This window comes from Strongylocentrotus purpuratus, unplaced genomic scaffold (genome assembly GCF_000002235.5).
Source record: "Strongylocentrotus purpuratus isolate Spur 01 unplaced genomic scaffold, Spur_5.0 spur5_scaffold_12, whole genome shotgun sequence".
Lineage (NCBI taxonomy): Eukaryota > Metazoa > Echinodermata > Echinoidea > Camarodonta > Strongylocentrotidae > Strongylocentrotus > Strongylocentrotus purpuratus.
In genome coordinates, this window is record NW_022145597.1 from 16,367,333 (window position 1) to 16,386,272 (window position 18,940).

Below are 18,940 nucleotides of genomic sequence, written 5' to 3' on the forward strand. Positions count from 1 at the left end.
TCCCTACCTCTCTCTATCTCCCTCTTTACCTCTGGCTCTCAGTCGGTCTGGCCTCGCTTAAACATTTCCTAACGACTCCAGCCAAACAAGATGCAGATGAGACCTAGATACTGGCCGCTTCTTTCTGAATGTCGTACTAACAATGAACACACATGCTCTCTCTCTTTCTTTTATAACTGACAGCTTTCTTATCTCCATTTCTCTTTATTTCTTTGATAACCCTTTTCCTCTTTGTTCTCTCTTCCTCACTTTCAAATACACTACCTGTAAACAAAATCTATTTTTATGTTTTTTTCCTTCTGTTTGTGCAACATTCTTTCTTTATATTCTTTTTTATCATATTAATTTCTTACATTCTTTGAGAATTTCTGTGCGTCTGCAAAGATTGTAGAACCTTAATCAGGGACCCACACTAACTTATTTGGAAGGGGGGGGGGCGGATTGAACTTTTTACAGTCTGTATGTACAAGCATTATGTAAAGACCTCAGAATGTTGGGGCCCTTAATTAAATTTCGGGCGTCATGTGTCCCAGGTGCCTGTTTAGTGTCAAGCCCTGCCCAGATAACAATCAGCCCCCCCCCCCCCACCAAAAAAAAAAAAAAAAAAAAAAAAAAAAAAAAATGTTCATGGAAAGTGTTAGCTAAGGTCTTGGATTTGATAAAAATGTATTTTCCTTGTTGGCCCACAACCAAATCAATAATCAATTTTCATGGTACATGCATGACAGAGGCTCAAAACAAGGTGTAACCACATATTAAAGAGCAATGATTCTGTTACCATCTGTCTAGATGTCCTCATATTTTATAATTATTTAACTTCAGTATCAAAGAACAATGAAATGGAGGCAAGCCGATGAAAAAAAAGTGAGAAGGCAGGAGGGATAAACTGGGAACTTATTTGATTGGCTTAATTCAAATCAAATGATATGAAAGATAAAGAGTCATCAATATTATTTCTTTTTTCTTTATTTCAAACAAAACATTAAGGTTGGATTTTAAAAAATACAAACATACACTGTATAGATAACAATGGAAAAATGTACAAAAAGTCAAAGAATTTTCTTCCTCTTCTTCTTCTTATGGGTAAACTGCCTCCTTCAATACTGAACATTCTTGCAGATGTATATTGGGGTGTGCAGGTGGACCACTACACCGGGGTTTTCCCCTACTGTAGAGTCTGATACATGCATATATAATTGATGAGATTTATGACAGAATTTGCTTACCTGACTGCAAGCTTTGTGATAGAGGATGATCCATTCAGTAATTCACTTGTCCTTATTTCAACATGGACCTTACCCTGTATTAAAGAGAAAATTTAGGAATCAAATCATTTATTTTCTTTTATCAAAAAATGTGACAAAAATGATTGATAAATCATTGTAATATACAAATATGGCGGGAAAAATCATGCTTTTCAGAAGTCCATGGTCACGTTTTTCTTGATCAAGAAGTTAGATTATATAAAAACATGATAGGTTACAAGGTGAATATCTTACAAGAAATCTAACTATGGATAAAGTTAACAACTAAATTATTCATGCCCCTTGTAAATTGGATGTTTGTTTCATAACTCAAGAATGAAAGGTGGATTGGTTGAATTAGGGCCTTTGTATTAAATCTTTAATATACATTCACATTTAAAAAAAATACAAATCAGGACAAATCAGTATTTTGCATACTTAAAAAGTGACAAAAACTTGGTAAGGGTATGAATAATACAGTTGTTAACTGCATATTGATTACAATTTTACTTGGGGTTATATTTGGCGTTGAATTTGAGTTTCCTTTTTTTTGTGACTCACACACTAACATCATAATTATTATAGAAAAGTAAACAAGGAAATTGTAGGTTAATTGGAAGGAAACAATCAACAATAGATAATCAAAACAAATACTTCAGTTCACTGGCGATAAACAGAATACATATTAGCTTTTAAAACAGTTGGTGATGAATGAATCTGTAATTTTCTGGCTGCCTGGTTTCTTGTTAATGACCTGTAATTGTCATTCTTTTGTCAGGGGTGTTTGGAGGTAAATAGCTTTATTGTTTGTCACTCAAATACTCCCTTAACCCCCAAGCTCCCCCCCCCCCCTCCGCCTCATTAATGGAATATGATCCACATATTCAGAGCCATCTATCTATACACAAAGTTTAGCCAACTTGGTTTCAGTTGATCACAATATGGCATACATTCTTTTGTTATGTGCTTGCCCAACAAAGCAGTAGTGCCCATATTGTGGTCAACTCAATCTGGGTCGGTCACACTCTCTCAATCAACATCACTGCACATATTCTTAAAGTTGCAATTTGCAAGCTGTCCTCCCCTAATCTTTGATTTTGTTAATGCTATGGGAAGTTCTGCTTAAAGAGCCCCTAGAAGTCTGAAGACAAAAAAAAAATCATTATTTGATATTTCAAAATTGCTAATTGCTAACAGAGGGTTTGGAGGCAGAAAAACTGAATCATTCTTCCAGAATAGGAATAGCTTGTAACTACAACTGTATGTACAAAGGCCCTTGAGTGTAAGCATACTATTATGTACTCTGCATGTTATAAAAGACAAAAAAAATGTGAGGTACATTAAATGCTTGAATAATTTTACTGCAGCGTTTTCTGAGCGGGGCTGGGGTGGAGGCAGTTTAATACTACATCATGCATTTCGAACATCCTGTGTGAACAAGATTCCACAGTTCCACTATTAAAACTCACCTGAACTTCTGTGTCTTGGTCTATGGGGGTCAGTGGATACCACTGGTCCTTGCTTTGGCATTTATGGAGCTCTCCCCGACGTAGCGCCACCTTGCCGATCGCCGAGTCGGACCGCTTCAGCTTATCCTTCTCGTAGATGTAGAAAGAGAGCATGCGGAATTTGATAGGAATGTCAAATATGTACTCCTCCCCCCAGAATGGACTGTCATAGTAACAAGATAAATGAGGTGGTTAGTTAGTTGGGCAAGGACATTTGAAGAAAAAAATGAAAGTTTGAAGGCTTGTAATAGAAAACGTAATGAATACATCACAGAAATTAGTGCAAGCCTGTAATGGAAGATTTGTGTCATTTGACAGACTATATCAATTAGTGCTTCAAAAAGTAAAATTCACTGACACATGATCCTAATATCCTTGTCTGTAATTTAACTGCATTACAGTGGAGAAAATTTCCAATTTTCTCTGACAATACAAAATACACTGTACAAGCAATGAGCTCATTTCTTTCATCATTCCATCTAAAATATTTGTACCAACTTTGTATTTCCAACTTTCAAGGGATCACTGTTTCTGTGGCATATTTTTCTGAGACTCTGAACCGGCCTTTATCTCCTTCAATCCAATTGTTGCCAATTCACATCACAGAAATTACTGTCGTTTGACAGGTATATGAACTAGTGCACCTTAAGTATTTGTACTGACTTTGTATTTCCAACTTTCAAGGGATCGCTGTTTCTGTGGCATATTTTTCTGAGACTCTGAACCGGCCTTTATCTCCTTCAATCTAATAGTTGCCAATTTACTGCATGCTACAACTAATGCGGATGCACACCTGGGCCCCCGAGAGCCGCCTCACGCTCTCTCGAGATGCGACTACGCCAAAGCACTACAAACAAGCTTCCACGATTGGTGACCACCGCCACCAAGGTATTGACGCACGAAACGATACAGATCAATTAGATTTGCAGCAAAGTTGTTGACTTAATTGGTCAGCTACCACTACATGGATGAAGGCACATGGGACTGTACTGAGTTCATTTGCAAATATTTTTTTTTTCTATACCATTCCCTTATATAACCATTCCCTTAAAGGGAAAGAAGTCAGAAAACTAAAACAGAGTAAAAAATACTTATTTATCCACAGGAGTTGTCTTTTAATATTTTTTCTTGCTGATTCGTTTTGTACATGATCAGAGCTCTTTTTTGTGTTTTTAGATTCCCAGAGCTACAGGGTGTACACCAAATACAATATGCTACATGAATTCAAATACCTACATGTTATTGAATTCTTGTAAGGTATTACAGAAGGAATTCTTTACTTTGACATTAAAGAATATATCTATATAAGAATTTGTATTCCAAGAATTTTTACTATAAGAATTCATTTTCTTTTCTTTTCTCCTTGAGCTAACCTCTCTTTACAGTGCAGGGGTCTTGTTAATTATCTTTGAAGGAGGTAATTTGAATTTTATAGGAGGTACCATCACTGCGAGGGAGCGAAGCGACCGAGGGGGGAGGGTGTGGGAGGGGGGTGTCCCCCCTCCCACGGTATAGGGACCTTTTGGGATTTTCCACTTGAAATCGTGCAATCTGGTGCATACCTAAGAAGAAAATTTGTAGTTATCTTTCCTACCTTGTATTACACATATATTGTAATAAACATATTGTTCATGTTTAATATTACATGAACAATCATAACTCATAAGAAAAGTTATTAAGTTGATAATTATTTATCACTTTGTACCATTACTTTGTAATTTTTAATTAAACTGAGATGATGCACCATACTCAATCTTTCTACATCATGATTTGTTGAATACATGTACAGTATTTAAATAATGGGCAGCAGAGGCTAGATTTTGATTTTTTTTTTACTTGTGACTTTTATTTGGCTCCCCATATGAATTCTCATTTAATTATTTTTTTTTGACATGAAATTATTGAATACATTTAAGAATTTACTTCAGTTCCTGTTCATTTTATAATGTTATATCACTGTTTTTCCTGACAAAGTGAAGACACTCATGACTGTATATTTGTTTATTCAAATTTTTTAAGAAAATAAATGAAAATAAAATAAATGAATTAACCGATTGGCTTCCGATTGCGATCGGAAGTTAGTTTTGAATATTCGCGGAGCGCGAGCCTGCATATATCATGCGAGCTAGCTGCGGGGATCCGCCGGGGACGGCCGTGGCCGGCCTAAATTCAGCCGAGTTCAAAACTCTGTTGCCGATTTGCGCATCTCAGAATCTAAAGTACGTTGTCTCTAGACATTGCACGCACGTGTATAGGCCCCGGTTTCCGTGATCTTCAAATATCAAATCGGCAACGGATAGTTTGGTTACAGCGAGCTAGCTTCAGTTTTGTTATGATCAGTGTGTATATATTTTGTGCAGTGCATGCATCGTCTTCTCGCGTGCACATCGGGATCGCAATGGGGTAGGGACGGGCGGGCTTGGCCGCCGCGCTGTGGGGGGAGAACTGCGATGTAGATAGATAGGTCTAGGTAAGTACGGACGACGTCGCGTTCGTGATCGTAAGGGATTTCGTCGACTGCGGCCGTGTATGTGCGGCACTAATTATATCTTGGACGAAATTAAGGAAATTTTGGATTAGCATTGATTTAGATCTACTTTCTGTGATTTTTGCAAGGTTTATTATAGGAATTATAGCCGGTAAGAAACGAGTGAATAGGCGGCAAGTTTTACCGGTTACCGGCTTTAAACGACAGCCCTGCAGTGCATGAAGATTTCCCTTTTCACAAGCTTTCAAGAGGCATCATACAAAAGGGGAAAATATGTAGATATGACTCATAACAGTTTAAAGTATGAATAGAGAAGAGAAAGGTATTTTGTAACAATTTGAAACCAGAAGAGATTACAAATGCCCTTCTTTCCAAGTTTGATTTTCGTTACCTTCTACCCCTCCCCCCATCCCTCCCTCTCCATCCTTCTAAAGCACCCCCTTAACCCCTTCTCTTCATCCTCTCACCCCTTATCCCTCTCCATCCCATCGCCCCTCCCTCCCTCCCTCAGAATAATAAATTATTACTTACCATTGTGTCTTTTCTCTGGCTGCTGTCCTGTAAACTTCCTCTTGGTCCAATTTAACAGTGCAATAGCAATCCCTTGTGGAACTCAAGTTCTTAGCTTCACCTATAGATAGAAAATAATAATAATGATGATAAGCCCATTAATTTATTACGATCAACAGTTTTCATTACTGCATGTAACATTTCAATCATTCCAAAGCTCAAGCATATAAGCCCTAAGATGCTTCACATTCAAGGAATCACTTCCTATATTATAACATGTACACTGCACCTGGCACCAATTGACTACACCTGGGTTGAGAGAGGGGAAAGGAAGATTAATGCCAAGCTACATGTACATGTAAGCCTGTGGCTGAAATGCAAAATGAAAACCATATGATCCAGTCTGGCAAAGTATCTGCTACTTGTGGACCAGAAGATATCTACATTGATCATTTACTTCTAATCAAAAGGTGCAATACCAAAGAAAGTTTCATGACCCCCCCCCCCCCTAAAAAAAAGGGGGAAAGAGGGAAAATAGAGTAAAACATGTCACATTTAAATCTTATAACACAGAGCTCAGTTCATTCATTTACAAAAACGAAACCAGGCCATTTTTTATTTTGTGTCGTTTACTGCCTAATATCTGATGAGTCTGTCTGTACTCAGATGAGATTGAATAAAAAATGCTTGTGATATAGTCCTTCAGAAGCACAAGGGCATTCAAGGGCATTCAAGGAGATACAATGAGATACAAAAATACAAGGAGATACAAGGAGATACAAGAGAGTAGGCCTCGTTTTTCAAATTTCTAAGAGGGGAATAATAGCCATTCAGTCCAGTGAAACTGAGAACATACATTAATTATTTATCATGTATTATCGGTTTAATATCAGGGTGTAATAAAACTGCTCCACCATTGAATACCAGACATTAGCATAGCTACAAAGAGAATAAACATACACACGTTCACACTTCTTCAATTAATACAACAAAAATTGCCACAAAATACTAGAATAGAATAAACTTTGGGTCTTCCAATATGTACCAAAGTTTATTTTTTTATTCTGGCATTGTTCATTGAAAAAAGCACTTCTAATTCTAATTATAAATTGGATTTTATGTAAAAAAGGGTCTATACTTTTTTTTTCAGTCCAACTTTAACCCTGGACCAAGCACAAGACTTGACCCTAATTCTTAACCTAAACCTAACCCAAGAGTAAAGTGCAACCCTTTTCCCTCCAAGTATGTCATGAATGAAATACACTTTGTAGCAACTCTCAGCGGAACGAATATTGATTCTTGTATCAATTGAAGATACTTTTCTGGTAATCTTCCAGGAAACAAATATTCATGAAAAAACTTCGCGAAAAGAAATTCCAAGCCAAAATCATAAAATTTTCCCACATTCCTGTGTTTTTTGTTGGGAGTTGCTAGGCAACCGCATGTAATCATGACAAAAACCCCACTTCTGGAGTGTTTTTTTTCTTTCTGTGAGCTATTGAAGAATGTTCAAGAATATATTTGCAGAGAAAAATATTCCACAATTTGGTGAGAATGGGAACACAGCTTGTTCACAAGTGTAATTATCACTGATACACTGGGCCCAGACAAAGACAGGCAGGTATATTACAATGAAGAATTTAATTAGATCTATCCACTAATTACCTTGCACTGCATAGAAACCAATACAAGCCTTGTAAACTACAGAGTAGGTTGATGTAAGTACTCTTCTAAATATTCATGAATGCAAGTCTCTGGGATGTGATCCTTGGTAATGTTTGTAATGTGTGCTTGTGTGCATGCTGAAATCTGAATTGGTTTTAAGGAAACAAATCACCTTAAAGATGAAGTTGAGTTCTGGTCATGCGATTGCATTGTGAAAGAAACGGTGTGGAATCGACCAGAAAAGGTTGATCATCTAGCATATACTTTGTGTGTATTGCAAGGTTCTGGAATCATCAATGATAAGAAATTTGGCCAAGTCTTGGTAAAGTTACAAACACTGTACACAGAAAGATGTATATGGGACTACACGAACACGTGGCGTAAAAATCCTACCCCCGAGTTTTACGATGTTACATGACATATTTAGAATATAAAGGCATTTGAAGAGCCATGCTTTTCAGGGAACATGTCTTATCTGATGTTCTTCCACACTTGCATAATAAGAATGATGACGCTCACAAATTATTTTTCACCTCTTCCCAGAACTCAACCTTCTCTTTAAAAAAAAATTGTCTGTTTGGAGAGAGAAGAGCGTTAACTCATATCAGGTTACATAGAATTAACGCCCTTCTGGCTCCAAACAGACGAAATGTACACCAGGTACATGTATGTGCTCTTATCATTATTGATGTACATGTATATGCATATCAAGTCTCTGATGTAATTTGTGGTAATGTTTGCATTGGGCGTGTATCAATTAATGCCGGAATCTGGTCTATTTAAAGGGATGAATCACCTGAAGAAGAAAAACATTACTGTACAGCTTAAGTATAAAATCACCCCCACCCCTCCCTGAACAAAATGGCATTCAAAATAATTTAGGATTGTGAAGGAAAGGGATAATATTTTAAAAAGTGCACAAGAAACACATATTGGACGAGTCATAACGATTGTGTCAAGATAATGCAAGTGCTGTAAAATGTAAATAGCAAGAGTTGTAATTAAATATTTCTTTACACAAAAGCCAAATTGGTTCAGTTAGTTTGAAAAGCACTACTTGAATGATTATTTTACCCCACTGCTTATAAAATCCAAGATTAATTCAGTTGGCAGGTGTCTCTTTAAATTGATAGCAAATTACCCACATACATACATACATACATGTACATGTACCTTGACATGTTCTCAAACTAATTAAATATAAAAGCACCTGCCTTTCAGAAAGGATTAAATATCATTTGTTTAGAAGCCAGAAGGATTTTATTTTATCTCATATCATTTGACACAGGCTCCAAACAGATGATACAGAGTAATTTCATCCTTCCTCATACAGATGAAATGAATATATATTTTTAAACTACCGGTCCATGTACAGTATGTAAATGTACACCCATGATGTACATGTATGCAACACCTTGTAGTTCCTCAGTCACACCGCCGAACCGACTTTAGACGACTCCAAACTGACCAATTCTTGGCCGTAGACGTAATGTTCAGTCTGGTGTTGGTCTGGTGTCGGTCAGGTGTCGGTCAGGTGTTGGTCTTGTCGGTGTGACTAAAGGTATTAAGCTGCAAGTTATCAGTACACCATAAAAGGAAACAAATAGCAAACCAGCCTGAAATATGATATTCATGTGAATTGAATGAAAAATAAAGTTGCTGTGAATTCAACAAATGCACATCTCCTTGAAAAATCAAGACTCCGGCACCCCTTTATGGTCAAAAGAAATGTTAAATGAGAAATGAAATTAAGCTTAAAAAATCATGCTGTTTTTTTTTCTACACCACTGTAGTTAAAAATGTATTCAAGTCTTTTAATGAATTCAGCACTTTAGTCAAGGCGACCGAAATCTCGCTAATGTTTTCAGAGAGAAAAAAAACGAAGGCAACGCTACATAAAAGCATCCAGACTTTCTGGTTGCCAGTGAACGCGTACTTAAAAGCATTGTACCAAAGCGACCTTTGACTTCCACACTCCTAATTCTATTATCCTTGTATTCAAAAGGAGAACAGATTTTCTTTTGTAATACAATCCAATTGGTACAAAAGGAAAGTCATAATCTGCGCTAGAAGCCACACTTCATCGCCATGCACGTAGCAGCCCCTTTACACATGAGTTTTAATCCAGGTCCCTGTTGGGGGGGGGGGGGGATAGGTTTAAAGAATAGCTTTTTCCTTGAAACGTAATTCAGTGGATTGACAATGGGTAATGTTCATAGTAGTGTGAATTTGAGAGAAAAGCTCTTTTCTTATATTAAATACAATAAGTCATAATCTGAGGTAAAAGCCACTTCATCACATACAACACTGTAGTACCCAATTCACACCGAAGATTTAATTCACAGCTTAGTCAGTGTAATGATGGGCATATATTTTAAGTGTCAATTCAGAATATAGCTTCTTCTTTTTTGCAATGCAATCCACTTGGTACAGTAATGAAATCATAATCCGAGTTAAATCCCACTTCATCGCATAGCACCCACTTCACACCAAAGTTCTAATGCTGAGCTATAAAGTTGGATCAACTTTTTCTTTCCACTGGCAAAGGGGTTTAATCTTGGATAGACATGTAGTTGTTACTAGGTTTAATAGGTGCTTCAATTTTTATCATCTCTACTTATTATCACAATATTGATTATGATTGGATTTAACTACATTTGAAAGTTAAAACTATAGTGTGAATGGGTTAATAATGTAACTGGGTCCCTTTAATGGAGAAGTGAATGTCCAACTTTATATCATTAGAAATATATGTAGTAATTGCCAAGCACTTCATAGCTTGCCTTGTAATGTATTAAAATAGATTAAAAAATGTACAGTATGTGTGAATGAATCTACAAATATTGTAAATGGATCTACAAGTACATTATGGAAGCCATTCCCAAAGTCGTGTCACTGGGAAACGGTCGTCCTCGATAGTTTGCCTCAATGTTCATGCATTCCAATATATTCACATTTAATGTGAAATGTGTCCCTGTAACTCAGTAAATCCTGATTACATGAAGGTTTCATGTACATGTAAGTGTATGCCTCAGGCTCTTTCACTGGTAATGTTTACTCTTGAGAGTTTGCTTTACATGTACATTAGATGTACATTTGACTTATTGCATTGCACTCGTATACATTTTCCAGGTCGCCTGCATGATGGTGTACATGTAAGTAAGAGTGACTTAAAGTGCACCCATTACCAAACAACAACTTTGATTTGATTTGATTTGTTTTATTTATTTAAGTTTGATTTTCTTTTTTCTGTTTGTTAGAAGTTCCATGTCATAATACTATCTTGAAAATGGGAGCTTCAAATATTACTTCTGTAGCGAGATTTTAAAATGAAAATACACTTGCGATTATAAACATACATGTAAATGTACATGTACATGTAATAGCAACAATCAAAATATACATGTATGTGTAGCTAGGGCTCAAACTCCTCAGAAAGACCCTGAATCAGACTTGGGCCAGAGGGGCATTACTTTATACCATTTCATACAAAGTTAAAGTCTTTCTAACTTACACATGTAAATACAAAACAGACATTTTTAAGAATTGCAAACAAATTGAATGCTTGTCTTTAAAAACGAAAGGGAAAGTCCACTCTAACCAACAAGTTTGCTAAATAAAATCAGCAAAAACAATGTTAAAAAAGTGAAAGAAAAAGGTCAGTAAACGTTTAAGGAAGGAAGAAAAAAGGTTATGAATATGTAGGCATATACATGCACATTAATGTACATGTATACTCAGGATTAAAAAAGCAATGTTACTACAAACAGGGAAATATTGCCAATTTTATACATGGTGCATGTTTGCCATGTGATTACATGATGCAAGCCAAGTAAAACAATAATGCCAGTGACGGTCAAATTTATGTTAGAATACGTGTATAGTATGTTAGTCTGTAAAAACTGAAATTGATACATCTCTCTGCGTCACTTCCACATATCTCAGATTGCACATAAATTTGTAAAATAAACATATAACGCCATACCTGCAAAATGTTGTATGAACTCTTGCCAAGATCATTTTTAACATATGGTACATTGATCATATGATAATAACACCATACCATCATAATGTACATACCGTCGTATTGTGCATATATCACAAATATGTCTTTATTATGTGTTTAATACATGTAGGTCACGGTTCAATCATTTCGTCTTATTTTGAACTTCATTTAAGATCAGATTAGTACTGTTCTACAGCTCTATACCAGCAACTAAACCTCTGTTTAAAAACAAATTGTTTAAATCCTTACAGCCATTATCATGTACTGTACATATGTAAGTACCAGTTCACCCAATCCCCCCACAAAAAAAGTGGTCCCATTTGTTGAATTAATGTACATGTATATGTATAATATGTATGCATGCTTGAAAATCAAGATCTGAAAATTTCAAAGCAAAATACATGTATGCATCCAGTATAATTTGAAGACAATTACAACAGTACAAGAGATTTCATGACTAATAGACCAATTGAAAATGATTTTTTTTACTGGGGGGGGGGGGGGGCTCTTTATATTTTAATTTTGGGGAAAGTCCCCTTTAGCCCCATGTACACTGTACATGTACATGTATATTGATCATTCTTGAATTGCTCAATAGACTTTAAATCTACACGTATCTCGCTGTTGACCTTATAAAGCTGACACGAAGTAAACTCCAGGAACATTGTGCCTTTCTATGAAACTCAACAATCCATTCTCAAAAATCAGGGAAATTCACATCGGAACACAAACAGGATGTACTTTGTAGGAAGCTACATTGTGAACGGAAATCTCTATAAGAGAGCAAGGTCTACAAGACAGTGATCTCTTATAGAAAAGATAATTAATAAAAGTCATGTATAGCATGTACCATATTGAACTACCTGTAAAAATGCCTTTGGCCACACATTATTAAAAGGATCGTTTAACAATGTTAAATATTAGATGCATGGCCATACGTGTTATCAGTGTCTGTGATATGATTTAATATTGAAGCCCTAAAAAAAATGTGCTTCAAAATGATTAAGAAGTGCCTCAAAAAAGTAAAAACCTTTGAGTGACCGGTTTTTCCATACTCGTTTTCCCCAATAGACTGTAGTGTTATGAAAACCGTTTGGCAAACGCGAAATTTGATTTTGATTTTCAATCATAAATATCTTGATAAAAGTCACAGGGGTTCCTGACTGACCTAAAGGTTTATAATTATCATTGCAGCATGAGCTATTAAATCAAGGATTTTTTAAAAGAATCTAAGACAAAGTTACCAGATCCCTTTAACGTTTTCTCAGCCATATTTTGCGATACTGAACATCTGTGTTTTTGTATAATTGCATGCAAACAATGAAAGACAATATCTTGTCTGATTACGATAGCACTGTAGATTTCCACTGGCTTCCAACTTGACCTTAAATTTCTGAGCTTGATAATTGATAAACTTGGAATATGACATTTTGGTTACTATAATTTCAGATATTTCGATGGGAACATGAATTATCAATGTAAGAGTTTGTAGCAGTAAACTTTGCCTTTTACAATCAATTGTTGTTGAGTGTTTTTAATGTTTTCATAACATACAAAAATCATGATTCATTTTTTTTGTTCAATGATAGAAACCTACATATGTACATGTATTAAGCTGCATTTATACTGCAAGCTAAAACCATTGGTATTTCTCACAACCGGTGTGTTGTTGATAAACTTACAATAAACACAACCCAAATCGAAACAGCCACCTCTGGAGTGTTTTTTTTTTAAATGCTGGCAGAAACTTCTCTGGAATTGTAGTGTAAATGCTCGCTATCAAAACACCAGTGAATCATTCCGGCTTTTTATATTTCATTTTCAATTTACCTCTTGTCACTATGGTGCTAACGCATGCAGAGCAGCGAAAAGTGGCGCATGCCCACAACTCACCTCCCAAAAACAGAATAATCAAATAACAAAGATTTCTTATGGATTTCTGGAGTGTAAATGACTTTTCTAAAAAAACAGATGGTTTTCAAAATTTCTTTTTGGCTGTGTAAATGGGCCTAATGTGTGAAGAGTAGGTCTCCAAATTTACACAGAATCTGTAGTAATTTTTAGCAAACAAACTTTGACCATGGAATCTATGTGCACATGCATGACCTACATTTTTAAACCCTAAAGCTGGCAAAAATCCAAAATATATAATGTTGCCTTTTCTGCTCCATATTTGTCCTCTTTCTGCTTTCCTTTTCTACTATTAAAGTACCATTTCCTATACTCATTTTCCTAACTACCTTTTGTAGTGAAGTGTCGGAATACAAAGGGTACATGTACGTCCGGGTTGAATTGCATGTACACAGGGGCAAAAGGGCAACAGGACTGCTTTATGGCTATGATAAATATCTGCACAGAGCAGAGAATTTCCACTTACATGTATTCTCAATTTACACTCCACATGTACATTTAAAAGTCAGTGCTTGAAAGACGTACGAAAGACGTATTAAAGGATGTACTGTATAATTGTGGTCCAGATACATGTTGTAAATTTGACGTGGAGGTGTTAAATACATGTAGGATGAGTTTTTTTTTATTACTGATGAGGCTCTCTTTATTTTAAAGGCAAGCAATCTCTAATTTTTCTCTGAGTAATTTTTGGGCCTACATTTTGAAGTGTCTTCATTTCTTTTTCTGTTTAATAAACGTACACTTTAAAGTTCTCCTTTAATATTGAACCAATACATCTCTGAGTGACCTCTAAAGCCCACTGCAAACTATATGAACCTACTTCAATTTGATTTTTGAAGAATTTGCAACAAAAAAATAGGTAAAAATCTGAATGACCAAGAATGCGAATAGTCATATGATTAAGAAAATCTCAATTTCAAGGGATTCCATGCTTCCTTAGATACATGTATAAGGAAAAGCCAAATCAGCTCAAAATCATATTGAGGTCATACAGTGTTTCAATAGCAGTAGTGCGTTAGCCTACGATTTGAAGCTGATTTGGCTTTTATTCTAACAAGAAGAATTCAATAAAATTCTGTTTTTTAGTATTATTTAGGAGCTAAATCAGGAAGATGATTTTTTTTAAATATTTCCTATCTAACACAATTGCTATTTCTTTGAAAAATTAGATCACAAGACGATTGTGTAGTGTATGGTGGGCTTTAATATATTTAAAGAGAAGGTTGAGTTCTGGGAAGAGGTGAAAAATAATTTGTGAGCATTACTCATTCTTATTATGCAAGTGTGGAAGAACATCAGTTAAGACATGTTCCCTGAAAAGCATGGCTCTTCAAATGCCTTCATATTCTAAATATGCATGTAACATCGTAAAAATCGGGGGGGGGGGGGGGGGCGGCTTTTTACGCCACGTGTTCGTGTAGTCCCACATCTTTCTGTGCAAGTGTTTGCAACTTTACCAAGACTTGGCCACATTTCTCATCATTTTGATGATTCCAGAACCTTGCAATACACACAAATTCTTATATGCTAGATGATCAACCTTTTCTGGTCGGTTCCACACCGTTTCTTTCACAATGCAATCGCATGACCAGAACTCAACTTCATCTTTAACATAATGCACAAGCATACTGTATGAACACTCCCTTTAACTCCATGCACATGTATGTATGCACAGTATGCACAATGCCTGATAAGCCTTATCAAATGATTAATCCACAACATATTCTTCTTGATCTCCACATACCGCCACACTCATCCATTAATTTCCCTTTGAATGCCACTCTTAATTTCATCCCATTAATAACCTTTGATTGTGCGTTCACGTGGACACCTTTCTTCCCCTCCATGATTAATTAAAACCAGAATAAAGTTGTGTGCTTCCTTCATTAATACCAGTTGTGCAAGTAAGAACACAAAAAAACAATGCTTTGTGAAGGTACGTATGCGAATATGACGTTCAATTCTGTGTTCTATTCACTGCCTTTAGTGGAAACGCATTGAACTACTATAATGCTTTAATAGGCTATAAATATACTATAATGCTTGAATAGGCTATAGATATACTTGAGGAACTGCTAGTACTAAAAGTGCATACAGTGTATGTGACAAACATGTTAACTGGCTTGAGTGTAGCGACCACATTCTCAATTTGCATTTTTCCCCAATCATTGCTATTATAACTAGGCAGAATTTGATAGAGCCTTACTAAAAATAGCATTAACATTTAGGCAACTGCTACATAAGAACATTGTACTTTTATAATAAATCAAAGTACAAGTAGTCACGTTACATCTATGACATGAAATCCTACAAATGTTAGGCTACAATGCAGTCTATGAATAGTTAAAAGGCCTTGTACCGGTATTTAAAGTTTACCACTTCAGGATTTAAAATGAATTTACATATAATATACACACCACAGCAACCAGAATAAGACTATGACCAAGACACAAATTATTTACATTGCAATGTTGAGTTAAAAATCTTTTCTATTTTTGAGTCCTTTCACATCTTTCATCAGCCACACCCTCCTTTTTGTTTCGTGTTTTTAGATACAACTTTTTTTAAATCACATGAAAACTTAATATGTGCATACAAGAAAGTCTATACAATAAATAAAGTAACAGGCATTTCCATAGTCCAATTTTGCAACTTAATGTGAGCCTCTGTAGTGCTTGGAAAAATGGAATGTAATCAAGAAAATGTATCTAAAAAACAAACGAGAGTATGAACAAGTCTGAACATTATTTGTGCATACGTGTACATGTACATGTCAATGTACACTGTACATATAGTAATTATCATTGACAAATCCCAATTATCCAATTATTATCTCTGTGAAACCTACGGACATACATTTTATAATCTGCTCATGATATGTATATTAAAGGCGTCTTGTGTTCGCATTTTCAGCGCCACCCTGACCCGAGTGTGAACAAGCCCGAAAATTATACATTGTATGTGCACAAATGTACTGTGCATGGAATTACCATTGACAAATCCAATAATTATCATTATCTTTCACACGGCCCGACGTTTTATAATCTGCTCATGATATGTATATTAAAGGCGTCTTGTGTTCGCATTTCCGGCGTCACCCTGAACCGAGTGTGAACAAGCCCGAAAATTATACATTGTATGTGCACAAATGTACTGTGCATGGAATTACCATTGACAAATCCAATAATTATCATTATCTATCACACGGCCCAACGTTTTATAATCTGCTCATGATATGTATATTTAAGGCGTCTTGCGTTCGCATTTCCTGCGCCACCCAGACCCAAGTGCGAACAAGCCCCAAAATTATACATTGTATGTGCACAAATGTACTGTGCATGGAATTACCATTGACAAATCCAATAATTATCGTTATCTATCACACGGCCCGACGTTTTATAATCTGCTCATGATATGTGTGCACTGTCTTGCATGGGGGGGATGTTTGCCGTGCCGCCCTAACGCAATCATAGCATCGTGAAGGCATGCCGGACAGCCCCGCACTAATGGATAGAAACTACATTATGGGAATCAATACCGTCAGGTGAATCGTTCGACCGCCAGAAACATGGTCGGCTTCCGGAGTAGGCTATTGACACTTTCCAGATAGATATCGCTGGTGATAATGGTGTTTGCACGTTGGCATAATCTACTGGATGACATCCAAAGCTTTAATACGGTCAGGGGCAAGGTTCATACTGAAGATAATTTCTAGAAAATTATTTTGGTCAAGTTTGTTTTCAAGAAGATGTGAATTTTTAAAGTTATTTCTTGAAATGAAGCTCCATCTCAACTCAAGTTTCCAAAATTGGCTTCAAGTTCTGGGAAGATAATAGAATCTGGTCGGCTGCAGAGCTCCGAGTCAATGAACCAGGAGGAAGTTTTGGATGTCACTACGTAAAGATATGATAGCTTGTGCCTCGTTCAGACTACAAAATTCATTGGCAAGAATCGTAAAGCTACACACAATGTATACATCAAGCGTTTACCTTTTATGCTAATCGGCACATTATAAATAAAGAAACGTTATATACTGTTCAAGTGTTCATGAACAGAAAATGTCTTAAATTAAAACACATGTTTTAGCATCATATCAAACAAAAACTCGTACAAAATCGCATACTGTATATAACTGGGTGAGGCTCATCGTAAGAGCACAATGATGATCGGACAGCAATCAAGTCAACTGAGAACTGACCTCTTCCACTCAAAAGCATTTCATTATACGTTTTTTTTAATGATGTTGTTACCTGATCTGTATGCCCCTATTGCTACCGTATATTCGTTCATTCACTCATTACAAAATTAAAAAGTATTTCAAGATGACAATAATCAATAATGATACAAGTAAATTTGAAAGATGTAGCCAACGAACGGCAAAAGCTACTCAAGGTTTGCCAATAAATCAATCATTAAAATGTCATTGAATCATGAGGAATTTTTGAATTGCAATAATGTTATTATAAGACCTTTCATGCATGACTTTTCTTTGAAAGTCCGGACATATACGAGTAAATTTGAAGAATGGAGCCAACAAATGGCAAAAGCTAGACAGGGTTTGCCGATAAAGCAATAAATCAATCATTAAAATATTGTCATTGAATCATGAAGTATTTTTGAATTGCACTTATGTTATGATGATTCCTTCTACGACCTTTCATACATTCTTGACTTTTGTTTGAAAGTCTGAATATTACTATACAAGTAATTTGAAAAATGGAGCCAACGAATGACAAAAACTAGTCAAGGTTTGCCGATAAATCAACCATTGAAATATTGTCATTGAATCATGAAGTATTTATGAATTGCACTATTAATGTTATGGTGATTCCTTATACGGCATTTCATGCATGACTTTTCTTTGAATTTCTGCTAGTCTGCACAATAACTACATGTACGTACATGTACAGTATACAAGTACATTTGAAAAATGGATCCAACGGATGGCAAAAGCTAGTCAAGCTTGGCCAATAAATCAAAGAATCAATCATTAAAATATTGTCATTGAATCATGAAGTATTATTGAATCGCACTAATGTTATGATGAGTCCTTATACAACGATTCATGCATGACGTTTCTTTGAAAGCCTGAACATGCATTTCAGAGCCGATATTGACTTTACAGGGGATGTGAATAGAAGGTGTGCGAGGCAGCTGTTTAACCGCTGGCTACGTGTGACTCCATACGTCGGCATCAACACGTTGGATATATTCAAAGTTGTCATCTTCATTCATTTTTTTCTTGTATTCTTTGTTTGCCTTTGGCACCGCTGTATTTTGTATGAAAATCACAAGTATTGTATGACGTACAAAAGTCAGAAAAAACAAAATCGCAAAGACTCCTGAAATATCAACTTCAAGCAATTTAAATAGCCTTAATATTTCATCAAGTTTTGAAATGTGCTAAACATGACAATGACTTGTTATCTAATCTGAAACATGATGTTTAACAGATATTCAATAGAGCTCTGAAAACACTGAAGTTGATTTTTACGAAAATACAGTAGTTGCAATTGTATTAATTTACACTGTTGCCTACATGTATAAGTTGGAAAACATTTCTGTTTTAGACTTGAGAGAACATGATTTAGTCTTGATAGAAAAAAGT

The 18,940-nt window shown here is 35.8% G+C and overlaps 1 protein-coding gene across 1 annotated transcript in view; it reads right to left on the reverse strand.

Annotated features, from left to right (window-relative positions):
- The window catches only part of LOC763344 (ras GTPase-activating protein 3), a 98,183-nt gene that overhangs the window by 63,715 nt on the left and 15,528 nt on the right, over nt 1-18,940 (reverse strand). The window contains exons 2-4 of the mRNA XM_030981942.1: nt 5,772-5,871; nt 2,714-2,915; nt 1,227-1,300 (exon numbers count right to left, since the gene is read on the reverse strand). Coding sequence (XP_030837802.1) covers nt 1,227-1,300; nt 2,714-2,915; nt 5,772-5,871 — 376 coding nt within the window. The remainder of the gene's footprint in view (nt 1-1,226; nt 1,301-2,713; nt 2,916-5,771; nt 5,872-18,940) is intronic.